Below are 12,530 nucleotides of genomic sequence, written 5' to 3' on the forward strand. Positions count from 1 at the left end.
TGTTTTCCAACTGAATCAGTAACTTATAATGAACTGTTTGCCAATTTTACCAAAAGAAGGGGTCGTCTTCCAGATTTATCTATAAGTAGTGTAGATACACAGGAAGCTGGAATCTGCAAAACAATTTCACATGCCTGAATATTGCAAAGGAAAAGAATCCCACATGTGTTTCAGAGTCAAATACCAGAATTATAGCCATTGATACAGTTCCTAAGCTGGTTGAAAAATCTGTAGCAAATAAAATGCTGCTCATATCATCATTTCATTCAATTTTATTAGATACTTTTAGCAATATGAATTCTTATTTTTTTTTACCAGCTTCTTCAAATATTGAGCTGGCATAATATCCAATTGCAGTTGAACCTCCTAACTGTTGCAAGGCCATCAGTCCAACTCCAATCTGAAAATATAAGCCATACAGAGCTCAGAGGAACAACTACATCCACATAAGGGGATTATCAATTACCTAAATACAGATATAGATACCAGGACTCACCAGGAGTGAATAAGCATATCTTCGCTGGAACATGTTCAAAATTCCTGCTTCCGAGTCCCTCTCAAAGGTCTTTGTATAATCCTGTACAACAGTGGGATCATCAGTTATTGTTCTTACACCAGTTAGGTATGTTGAAGTTTGAATCCTTTTGGTAGAAGAGGAAGACACGATGAAGAAGAAGAGAAGAAGAGCGAGGAAGAAGGCATGGCCAAAGAATTTCAGTTTTAAATAAAACTGAATTGCAGTTATTTTTAAATTATGAATTTGAATTTCCTTTAACTGCTAAGTGTAGTTATTTAGTTTTATCCCTTTAAAACTATAAAAAGGGGGAATGTATTAAGTATGGATCGAAGAAAATAAATAGATAATGTTTTCTTCCTCTTCCATAGTTACAACATGGTATCAGAGCTTTTTTTTCCAAGGGACTTGTGGAGATGAGTTTGGAAAAGATACTCCAATAGCACAATTGAGGAGAGCCATTCCAACAAAAATTGGATGGAAAAGAAGACACTCCACCAGGAGATTGGAGGAGAGCCATTCCAATAGAAAATTGGATGGAAAGAAGACATCCCAATAGAAGATTGAGAGAAGCCATTCCAATAGAAGAGATGGAGAAAGAAGACACTCCCTAGAAGATTGGAGGAGAGCCATTCCAATAGAGATTGGAGGAAAGAAGACACTCCAATAGAAGATTGGGAAGAGCCATTCCAATAGAAGATTGGAAAAGAACCACTCCAACAGGAAGATTGGAGGGGGCAGGAGTCAACATGTTTTGCAGCAAGATTGGCTGCAGTGTGGTTTGAAAGCATGAAAGGCTGTGAAGTGAAGAACACGTTTGGAGTTCGCTACCAAAAAGATTCAAGGACGAGTGTTGAAGTTTGAATCCTTGGTAGAAGAGGAAGACACGATGAAGAGAAAGAGCGAGGAAGAAGGCATGGCCAAAGAATTAGTTATTTTAGATAAAACTGAATTGCGTTATTTTTAAATTATGAATTTGAATTTCTCTTAACTGCTAAGTGTAGTTATTAGTTTTACCCTTAAACTATAAAAAAGGGAATATAATGTATCGATGAAGAAAATGATAGATAATGTTCTTCCTTTCCATTGTTACAACAAGGTACAAAATTTCCAAAACAATATTTCGTCTGTTGATGTAGTACACATAAAATAAGTTGGAAATAAAATTACTTTGATGTCAGCTGCTTCTTGAGAAACATCAGCATTCTTTCCCCTAAAACTCTGTAGAGTAGTTTCTAACTCTTTCTCTCGTCCAATCTTGGCCGTAGAAAAACGAAGATGTTATAGTTGTTTTTAATATGTTGAGGAATTCGAAGAAAATAAGTTTAGCCACACATGTTTTTTTTTCTTCCAAAAATATGTTATATTGCCCGAAAAGAATATTTAAATTCTTAATAGGATTTACCAGCCATCTAGGAGATTCTGGTATGAAGAATAAGCCGAAAACTTGCAATAGACATGGAACAGAACCTGAAATGAAATGAAACGGAAATATTAACAAATTCTTATGCGTACCTAAAGCTTTAAGATAATTTCCTGCAAATAACATTTGAATGGCTAGAAGTTACCAATAAAGGCCAGTGTGCGCCAAGAAACAATCGTTCCAAGGAAAACATTAATGAAAAGCCACAAGTCATCATGAGCTGCGTACTTGACAAAGTGTATTCCTGTAAGTATTGTTGAATCAATAACACTAAGTTCGCAATGATTTAAATGTACTGGCTAGCTTGTGTAAATCCTCCCCGAACATCCTTTGGGGTTATTTCAGCGATTATATAGGTACCTGTATTGATAAAGTGATATAAGGGCTCACACACCTTACATGAGAATTGAGCTACAATGAGATTGTAACAACTCTTACCACATAAGCAATTATTCCAGCCACCATCCGTTGAAAGTCGTCCGATATCAAGCAAACACAGCACCCTTTTTCAGCATAAAATGAAACAAACAGATAAAAATCAGATAGAGCAGGATTGTAGTTGATTCAAACATGATCCTTTTAGAATCAATTCAAACTAGTGACACAAGCAGTAGATAGCAAATCAAATTACCATAATTTGTGGGAAGGGAGAGAAGGGAAAGATAAGAAACCTTTGAGAATGCTTTGCAAGCCATCCAAAAATGCAGAGTATTCGGACAACCACATTGTCTGCTTTATAGGAAGTTGAATGAATAATATTAACAAAGGTTAAAAGTGGTAAAGAGGAAAATTTTTCTAGAAATTCGTAGTGTAATATATTAACTTACTCCTTTCGACCGATGAGACAGGTATAATCCCCTTCATAAATGAAACTATTATTCCCCAACCGTTGTCAGTGAACCAAAAACTGACATGCCTAGTAAAAAGAGAAGAGAGATGGTCAATTATATGGAGCATGATATACCTGCAAGTATAATGAATGGAAGATAATGAGTTCGATTTATCAAGATGATTCACTAATAAGAGTCAATTGGTGTCAACCTTTCCTTGAACATTTCATTATAATTATAGTTTCTTTAACACAAGGTAAATCATGGCCTTGTTTGTTCTATGGTTGCCTAATTTAACATAACGGTTGCCCTATGTATTGATGTGTGTGTGTGTGTCTGTCCAAGTTGGGATTTTACTCTTGGAAGAAAAAGCTTACTGCAGCCACAGAAAGTTGCAGGTCTTCCATGATTCCAGATTCAGCAGGTGATGAATATCCTGCCTGCAAAGCCATAATCAACCATTCGCTCAGTCAAGAACCAATCGGTACAGTGGCCTAGATTATTTTTTTTAGCCATTTAGAGCTTGAAGTTCTAAGGAGAGAATTTGGAATGAATGACTTAAAATTCCTTGTACAAGACAACAGATATCAATGTGGTCCTTAATACCCTATATTTAGTTTATGCATGACCACATTACACTCAGAATTTTAATGAACAATTTTCCCTTTTATGGGAAAAAAGATATCATCCATTAATTCAGAGCTCAAATTGATGACCAAATGAGGATATAAAGTTATGCTGTTAACCTGATAATTAATGGGGTACACTTACTGTACATCCGTAAGCAAATGAACCACAGATGGAAACAAAGTGCTGAGAATAACAACAGAAGTACAGAAGAATCACCATCAGCAATGCTCTTAGTGTTAGACTTTGTTTCAGGAACTGAGGACTTGGTAACAGTCCTTCCCATGTCTTATCTTCTCTGAAAAAAAAGAAGATTGTGAATGAATTGGATTAAATATTTTGTGTTACGTTTTCTTTTTATGCTGCATGTTATGCATCTTTTTTCTTTTATTTTTGGTATTGATTCCTTTTTATGTAAGCTCATTACCCAAAAAAAAAAAAAAAAAAAAATATGCTAGCCGATCTGATGGTTCACCCTCTGTCACCATACTTTGTGTATCACGTTTTGAATAGCTGTAAATGAGTTGAAATTAATTATTGGTACCATTGATTATTGTCGTATACAGCTCGATGTACCTGTTGATTGAGGTTAGCTTTTCATTTACGTATTTGTTTGTGCAATGTAAGAAGTAAAATTTACCAGAGATTTGTACTACGGCCATTGCAATTATTTTAAGTTACATTCATTTATGAAATTATTTTAAGTTTCATGGATAATGTGCACCAACCATTTGTAGATTTGAAAAATGGGATGTTTAATTGAATTCTAATTTCATAAAAACGAAAGAATTTGTGACATATCATGAGGCTGGTAAATTTCGTTGATCGTAAAGTCGCTGCCTTGATGAAAAAATGGAATCATCTTTACTGCAAGACCCTACTGTCTGTGTCATATCAGCCAAAAATCTACTGATAAAGCAGAGAAATAGGACACATTATTGTGTACGCATTAAACTTGCAATCCACTAACTGAGCTAAATTATTGCACCATCAACTTTACCAATCTCAAACTTGTTAGGATCGAGATGACGCAACAAAAAATATACTTTAGAGATAAATAAAAGGAATAAAATCAACCATACAAGAGATACGATATTATGATATTATGTGGTTTGGCATAACCGCCTATATCTACGGATGAAAGAAATTATTATAATTTCATGAACACAAATATAAGAGTACACAATACCATAAACCTGATATATAAATAATAGAGTAGAAACAGTCTAGTTTTTAACCATGCTTAACCCAGTACCTAGAGCTAAAACAATCATAGTTTTAAGACACTCTCCATGATGCTTAATAACCTTATATCAAAAACCTATGTTCTCACATTCTCTCATAACCTTGAATTGATTCTATATATAGTTATAGATAGCATATGAGACATCTATTTCTAATAGGATTTATATTTTAATTTCTAATAGGATTTTTTAAATTCTACCTATTTACAATTGTATTCTTATTAAATAGTTTTCTTAAAGACAATAATTTACATGGGAACAAATAGGAAAGCGAGCCATAATATCCCAACAAAACTCTCATGTCTTAAATTAAAAGAAGAAAAAGAAAAAAAAAAAAAAACAAAAATGTTTATTCTCATTCAGAAACTGCAACAAATAATCAATCTGTCCTTTCTCTACATCTACTCAAATAATGTAAAAGATTATACATAATGGATATAGTTTCAGCGAGAGAGAACGATGAGAGACTTGACGATTTAAAAAGAAGATGCCGAAGAGCATGCTTTACTCAACAAATGGTTGTGCAAGACAACTTTAACTGAAGATAGAGGGTGAAGCCATTCCAACAGAAGTTCGAAGGGAGAAGAAATCAGCAAGTATTGCAGAAGATGGCTACAAGGTTGGCCATGAAGGCAACGAATTGGACAGCAAATTTGGTTGTAAGAATGGTAGCAAGATGACTTTAGATTGGTTGCAGAATTGGCAGCAAAGCAGTAAGATTGTGTTGAAGGTTGTTGTGCTGGAAATGCATTCTGCTGGAACCAAAGTTTGAAGATGTTTTGATGCAAAAAAATGGCGTGCATGGTCCTGTTTGACTGCAGTAGGTTAGGATATTTGTACCTTTTGTGTTATATTTGGCTTAGGTAAACTCAGCTTATTTTGAGGCTTTGTGTCTCCTATAGTAATGTAGTGTTGGATTTGTGTGGATTAGCTGGTATTATGTAAAAGTCTTACTGATAGTGGTTGTAACAGTAAGCAAAGGCATGTTATATTCAGTTCTTGTTGACTAATGAAAGGTGGATTAGTTTCTTCAGTTCTCCTTTCTTTGTACATCGGCAGCTCAAACACCAACATGGTATCAGAGCTTGATTAACAAACCATCATCTAAGAAAACTCAAAAAATCAACCTGCAAATCACCATTAAACTTCAACCTTCCGAAAGAACAAATTTTTCCTTAAAACTATAATCTGATTTCCAGGCACCTTAGTCGGTTCTCTCTCACCCAGTATTTAATGGGGACAATATCATATTTGGGCTGTTAGAATGAAAGCTACCTAAGGGGCAAGGGCTGTGGCAGTATGTGGAAGAGAGAAACCCACCACAGCTTGGTCCAAACCTAACTTTGGAATCAGATGAGGATGTATGAGGAAGAGATGTCAAAAGCTCCAAGAGCCCTTTCTCATATACACTCTGCAGTAACAGACCTTGTGTTTACAAGGATAATGGCGTGTGAAACTGCAAAGGAATCATGGGATAGATTGAGGGAGGAGTTCATGGGAAGTGACATAACCAGAAATATGCACGTGATGAACCTGCGGAGAGAGTTTGAGATGTTAAGAATGCATGAGATGGAGAAGGTTAAAGATATGTAGACAGGCTTATGAGTATGGTGAATAAGATTAGATTGTTGGGAGTTGAGATGAGTGATAAGATGATAGTTGAGAAAGTGTTAGTTAGCGTACCCAAAAGGTTTGAGTCCAAGATATCTTCCCTAGAAGATTCAAAGGACCTCTCCCAAATCAGCCTCACCGAATTGGTCTATGCTCTGCAGGCTCAAGAACAAAGAAGGTTGATGAGACAAGAGGACTCCAATGAATTTGCAATGATGGCTGCTCTGGCTGCTCAAAAGGGAATTAGCATGCAGGGAAGTAATAGGAAGTATGCTGGAGACAAGAGAGGAAAGAGAGAACTGGTGGACAGGGGGGAAAACCGAGTGGAAGAAGGAATTATCCACCATGTTCTCACTGCAAAAGAAAGGGACATCCAGAGAATAGGTGCTGGTTTAGACCTGGGATCCAGTGTAGAGGATGCAAACAGTTTGGGCACATTGAAAAGGTGTGCAAGAACAAAGGTGCACAGCCATCACAGCAAGCACAACTTGCAGAAGATCAGCAGCAAGAGCAGTGAATCTGAGCAGTTATTTGTAGCTTTATGCTACTCAATGCAGACCAGCGGTGATGTTTGGTTGATTGACAGTGGTTGTACTAACCACATGGTAGCAAGTTTGGAGAACTTTGTTAGGCTAGACAGAACCTACAACTCCAATGTCAAGGTTGGAAATGGTGACTATGTGGAAGCAAAAGGGATTGGAGATGTGGCAGTCCAAACTCAGGCAGGTACTAAGATTATTTCAAGTGTTCTATTTGTTCCTGAAATTGCACAAAATCTGTTAAGTATAGCTCAAATGTTAGAGAAGAATTACACTTTACATTTTCAAAACCACGCTTGCATTATAAAGGATTCTGAGGAAAATTAATTAATGAGTGTTAGAATGCTGGGAAAAAGCTTCCCGGTAGAGTGGAAAAAATCAGTGAGTTTAGCACTAACCAACAGGGTTAAAGAGTCAGAATTGTGGCATAAAAGGCTTGACCATTTTCACTACTTTGGAATTAAAGAACTCAAGTCAAGAGACATGGTGTTGGATCTGCCCGAAATAGAGGAGAAAAGGACCTTATGCACAGCCTGCCAACTTGGCAAACTTAGCAGGCCATCATTCCTTTCAGATCAAGCCTGGAGAGCAAGTCACAAACTGCAATTGATCCACACTGATGTGTGTGGTCCTATGAAGACTGAATCTTTAAATGGCAGTAGATACTTTGTACTCTTCATTGATGATTATTCAAGGGTGGCCTGGGTGTATTTTCTGAAGCAGAAAAATGAAGTGGCTATTGTGTTTAAACAATTCAAGTTGCTGGTGGAGAATGAAGCTGGAACATTGATCAAGACCATAAAGAGTGACAATGGGACATAATACACCTCAAATGAATTCAGCACAATTTGAAATGAAGCTAGAATTCAACATCAATTCACAGCCTCATACACTTCTCATCAGAATGGTGTTTGTGAGAGAAGAAACAAAACCATTATGGAAATGGCCAGGTGTATGATAGCTGAGAAGAAACTTCCTAAAGTGTTTTGGGCAGAGGTTGTTAATACAACAGTTTTTCTCCTGAATAGGCTGCCCACTAAGGCAATCAAATACCAAACACCAATTGAGGCATGGAGTGGAGTCAAACCAGTTGTGGGGAGTTTGAAAGTGTTTGGAAGCATAACCTATGTCATGATTCCAGCAAGCAAGAGATCTAAGTTGGATGACAAGGCTGAAGTTGGGATATTCATAGGTTACAGTAGCTACACTAAAGGCTATAGAATTTATATTCCTGAGTCAAGTAAGATTATAATTACAAGGGATATAAAGGTTGATGAAAGTGCAGTTTGGAACTGGGAAGAGAAAAGAATTGATGTGCAGGCTGAATCAAGACAGGAAGAGATGAATGAAGGGCTGTTCTGAGTGGCAGATTTTGATGAGGATGAAGAGCATGCTGTAAGAGGGACTAGATCCTTGGCTGATGTATACGAAAGGTGTAATGTAGCAGTGGTGGAACTAAGAAATTATCATGAAGTAGCCAAGTCTGAATTGTGGAAGGCTGTAATATAGGAGGAGCTTAACATGATTGATAAAAACCAAACCTGGAAGTTAGTACCTAGACCTAAAACAAGGAAAGTAATTCAGGTGAAATGGATCTTCAAGTTGAAAATCAATCCCGATGGCTCAATCCACAAGCACAAAGCAAGGCTAGTGGTTAAGGGTTTTGCACAATAACCAAGCATTGATTTTTCAAACACATTTGCCCCGGTAGCCAGGTAAGACACAATCAGAATGTTACTAGCACTTGCAGACCAATTTAACTAGAAAATTTTTCAATTGGATGTCAAATCAACATTCCTAAATGGGTGGATTTCAGAAGAGATTTATGTGGAGCAACCTGAAGGCTATAAGGTTGAGGGAAAAGAGGATCATGTGTACCTACTAAGGAAGCATTATATGGTTTGAAGCAAGCCCTTAGAGCCTGGTATAGCAGAATAAATGACCATTTGTGTAGCCTTGGTTACACTATAAATCCTAATGAATACACTCTCTACATTAGGAAAACTGAAAGAGGTTTGGCTGTGGTCTTTCTCTATGTTGATGATTTATTGGTAACAGGGAGCAATTCTAAAGAGTTGGACCAGTATAAGTTAGCCATGCAAACTGAATTTGAAATGACAGATTTGGGATTGATGAAAACTTCCTAGGCATGGAGATAAGTCAGACTACAGGTGGGATTTTTGTGTGCCAACAGAGGTATGCAACCGAGATTCTCATGAAGTTTGGAATGGAGAATTGTAAACCAGTGGATACCCCACTGGTTCCCAACTTGAAACTGAGCAAAACTGATGGTGCAGAGAGAATGGATGAAGGGAAATATAAGAGTTTAGTGGGATGTTTGCTATATTACACAGCCCCAGACCTGACCTTATGTACACTGCAAGTTACCTTTCCAGGTTCATGAGCAACCCAAGTGAACTGCATTTTAAGGATGCTAAACGTGTGTTGAGGTATGTGAAAGGAACCATCATGTTAGGCATTTGGTTTAGGAAATCCGAAAGTCTAAAGTTGTTGGGGTATACTAATAGTGACTAGGGTGGATCCCTGGATGATGCAAAAAGCACCTCTGGCTATGTATTCTATTTGAATCAAGGTGCAATTTGCTGGCTGTCAAGGAAGCAAGGGACTGTGGCACAGTCTACTGCTGAAGCTGAATATGTTTCTGCTGCAGCCATAGTAAATCAGGCTATGTGGCTTAGAAAGATGCTAGATGATTTGAAGCAAGTGTAAGGTGGTCTTACATTAATCTTGTGTGATAACCAGTCAGCTATGGCCATGGCAAAGAATCTTGTACTCCACAACAGAACTAAGCATATCAAGATCAAGTATCATGCTATAAGGGAAGCTGAACAAGGTGGTGAAGTGAGCTTAGTGAACTATAGGGGAGATGAGCAAGTTGCTGACATTATGACAAAGGCATTATCCAAATCCAAGTTTGAAACCATAAGACTAAAACTTGGTGTTCCCAACTAAAGCATCAAGGAGGAATGTTGAAGGTTGATGCTGTATTGGAAATGCATTTTGCAGGAACCAAAGTTTGAAGATGTTTTTGATGCAAACAGAAATGGCGTGCATGGTCCTGTTCTGATTGCAGTAGTTTAGGATGATTTGTCAACTTTTTGTGTTATATTTGGCTTAGGTAAACTCAGCTTATTTTGAGGTTTTGTGTCTCCTATATGTAATGTAGTTGTTGGATTTGTTTGGATTAGCTACTATTATGTAAAAGTCTTACTGACAGTGGTTGTAACAGTAAGCAAAGGCATGTTATATTCAGTTCTTGTTGACTAATGAAAGGTGGATTAGTTCTCTTCAGTTCTCCTTTTCTTTGTACATTCGGCATAAGCTCAAACACCAACAGATTGGCTGTAAGTTAGGCATGAAAAGCCATGAAGGCACGAAGAGCCATGAAGGCATATAGAGCCATGCAGGCATTCAAAATTGATTGGATATAGAAGCCTTGAAGAACATGCTTGAAGTTCACTACCAAAAATGTTCAAGGAGAAGTGTTGGAATGTGAGCACTTTTTGTTAGTTGATGAAGAGTTAAGCTGCAAAGTTGGGAGACGAATGCTTGAGGAAGATGACCATAATGCTTGAGGAAGCTGACCACAAGGTTGTCGCGGCATGCACTAAGTAGAAACTCAAAACGAGGAAAAGTAGTGAGGGCAAGGAAAAAGTATGTCGCGGCGTGCGTTCTAGCTCCAAGACATTCAGTTTGAGTTAAATTTCCTGTATTTAGAAGATTTGTTTTAGGATAATTGTTATTTTAGGAAGGATATTTTTTTGAGTTAAAATAGGGGAGATAATATTGTTTTATTTTAGGATTATTATTCCTTTTCCATGTTTAAGTAGGAGAATAGATTTTGTTTAGTTTTAGGATTGCTATCTCTTTCTATATAAGAGAAGGAAAAATGTTGGTTTTAATCTAATTGAGAGATAGAAGTTGAATAATAAAATAATGGAGTCGGATGTTTTTCTTTCCGAAAAATTTCGTGTTCATCACTTCTGTTTATGTTGTTTTGCTCCCAATTCCAAACCATTGGTATCAGAGCATCCTCTCAATTTCCAACAATTGGTATCAGAACACCCTCTCAATTTCTAATAATAGTTATGGTACCGGGATGATACTAGGATGGCGTGGTAACATTATCTCTTGCTCCAATTCTGTTATTAGTCACTGGATTCATCAAATAGAAGCCCTTTTTTAGCATATGACTTAAAACCCCACACAGACTTTGGACAGGAAAAAGTTGCCTTTCATATTACCTTCGCTTATTAATGTTATGTAAAAGCTAGTTGTAGCAATTATTGAACATAATGGGAGCTGTTATCAGGTGTATGGTGTACGACTAGATGATAACGACGCTTAATCTGGTTATGATATGGTGATTGTGTGGTGTTTTGTTATTAGTCATGATATGGTGTTCTATTATTAGTCACTGGATTCATCAAAAAGAAGCCCTTTTTTAGCGTGGTGTATGCAAATGACTTAAAACCCCACATACATCCCCACATAGACTTTGGACAGGAAAAAGTTGCCTTCATATTAACTTCGCTTATTAGTGTTCTGTAAAAGCTAGCTGTAGCATTTACTGCACATAATGGGAGCTGTTATCGAGTGTATGGTGTACGACTAGGTGATAAAGACGCCTAATCTGGTCATGATATGGTGATTGCGAGCATTCCCTTTAGCAAAGGCCTTCCTAACCTAGTTTTGTCTGAGTCTTTCAACTTTAACTATTCTACTTCATTTATATAACTTGCTGATCTCATGAAACAGGCTATGTGGTTAAAAAAGAAAATGGATTATCTCAAAGAGTTTAACAGTAGTTGACCCTGAAAAAGTACCTGCATGCATAATGGCCATTGAAATTGTCTCCCACTTTACTTTAAAATTCTGCCAATGACAAAATAATTTGAATCCTGTATGACAAAATGCAGAATGTTCAAGTTATACGTGTATAACTTCAATCAATTTACACTTATTCATAAATATTGTTGATTATTGTCGTTATGAAGTTTGATGTCTTCACTTCTTGTTTGAGATCAGTTTTTCAATTATGTATTTATATGATCAAAGGCTGTGGCTCTTGAAATGTCAAGAGTTTTTTAATCATAGATCAAGATAATTCTCCCTCTGTTTGTTTCCCTACTTTTCCACTATGGTATCCTATTATTTTATCCAATCCTATCAAAATGCATTTTGGTTTTAATATTCAAAATTCTCTTCAAAATCAAATCATATTCAATTCAACTCAAAACATTAACAATTACCTTTCTTAATAAAAGTTTAAAAATTTACAAAAACACCTCCACCTACCCAAGCCACTATCACTTGCCAACAACCATCGTCGCCGTCGACTGCCACCACCGTAACAACGCACGACCGGCTGGATTTGGTTGGTCATGCATCAATCTGTTTGTTTCCTACCAGACCCACCATAGATCTGGCCGAAAATGACCAGATTTATGACCAAAGATCTAGCTGTTAACGATAGCTATATCTTGGCCATCAACAACGACTAAGATATGGCAGTCAATGACAACCAGATCTAGCCAGATATGGTAGTCAACAACAACCAGATCTGTGGCCATAGATTTGGTTGAAAAATGCTAGATTGGTGCACGACCGACCAAATCCAGCCAGTCGTGTGCTATTTCGATAGATTCCAGCCACCTTTCAATGGTGGTGGCCGACTGCTCGCAATATGTAGGTGGGAGAGTGTTTTTGTCAATTTTTAAA

The 12,530-nt window shown here is 37.0% G+C and overlaps 2 protein-coding genes across 2 annotated transcripts; one reads left to right on the plus strand and one right to left on the minus strand.

Moving 5' to 3' along the window:
• Positions 1-301: 301 nt before the first annotated feature.
• Positions 302-3,680, minus strand: LOC116119790 (sugar transporter ERD6-like 17). The gene is made up of 8 exons (XM_031405718.1): positions 3,603-3,680; positions 3,145-3,207; positions 2,569-2,666; positions 2,298-2,440; positions 2,083-2,181; positions 1,920-1,984; positions 497-577; positions 302-400 (listed from the first exon to the last, which is right to left on the minus strand). The coding sequence occupies exons 1-8, from the start codon at positions 3,678-3,680 to the stop codon at positions 302-304; spliced, it is 726 nt and encodes a 241-aa protein (XP_031261578.1).
• A 2,565-nt stretch (positions 3,681-6,245) lies between these two features.
• Positions 6,246-7,115, plus strand: LOC116119791. The gene has a single exon (XM_031405719.1). The coding sequence runs from the start codon at positions 6,246-6,248 to the stop codon at positions 7,113-7,115; it is 870 nt and encodes a 289-aa protein (XP_031261579.1).
• The last annotated feature ends 5,415 nt before the right edge of the window (positions 7,116-12,530 follow it).

This window comes from Pistacia vera, unplaced genomic scaffold (assembly GCF_008641045.1).
Source record: "Pistacia vera cultivar Batoury unplaced genomic scaffold, PisVer_v2 Contig906, whole genome shotgun sequence".
Classification (NCBI taxonomy): Eukaryota; Viridiplantae; Streptophyta; class Magnoliopsida; order Sapindales; family Anacardiaceae; genus Pistacia; species Pistacia vera.

Excerpts from the sequence above, each read along its gene's own strand:
- LOC116119790 (XM_031405718.1), bottom strand. The coding sequence starts at position 3,680 with ATGGGAAGGACTGTTACCAAGTCCTCAGTTCCTGAAACAAAGTCTAAC. Across the intron at positions 2,441-2,568 it reads CTCCCTTCCCACAAATTATG|GGTGCTGTGTTTGCTTGATA; the intron begins GTAATTTGATTT and ends ATGCTGAAAAAG. Across the intron at positions 578-1,919 it reads CAGAATCTCCTAGATGGCTG|GATTATACAAAGACCTTTGA; the intron begins GTAAATCCTATT and ends ACTGTTGTACAG.
- LOC116119791 (XM_031405719.1), top strand. The coding sequence starts at position 6,246 with ATGGTGAATAAGATTAGATTGTTGGGAGTTGAGATGAGTGATAAGATG.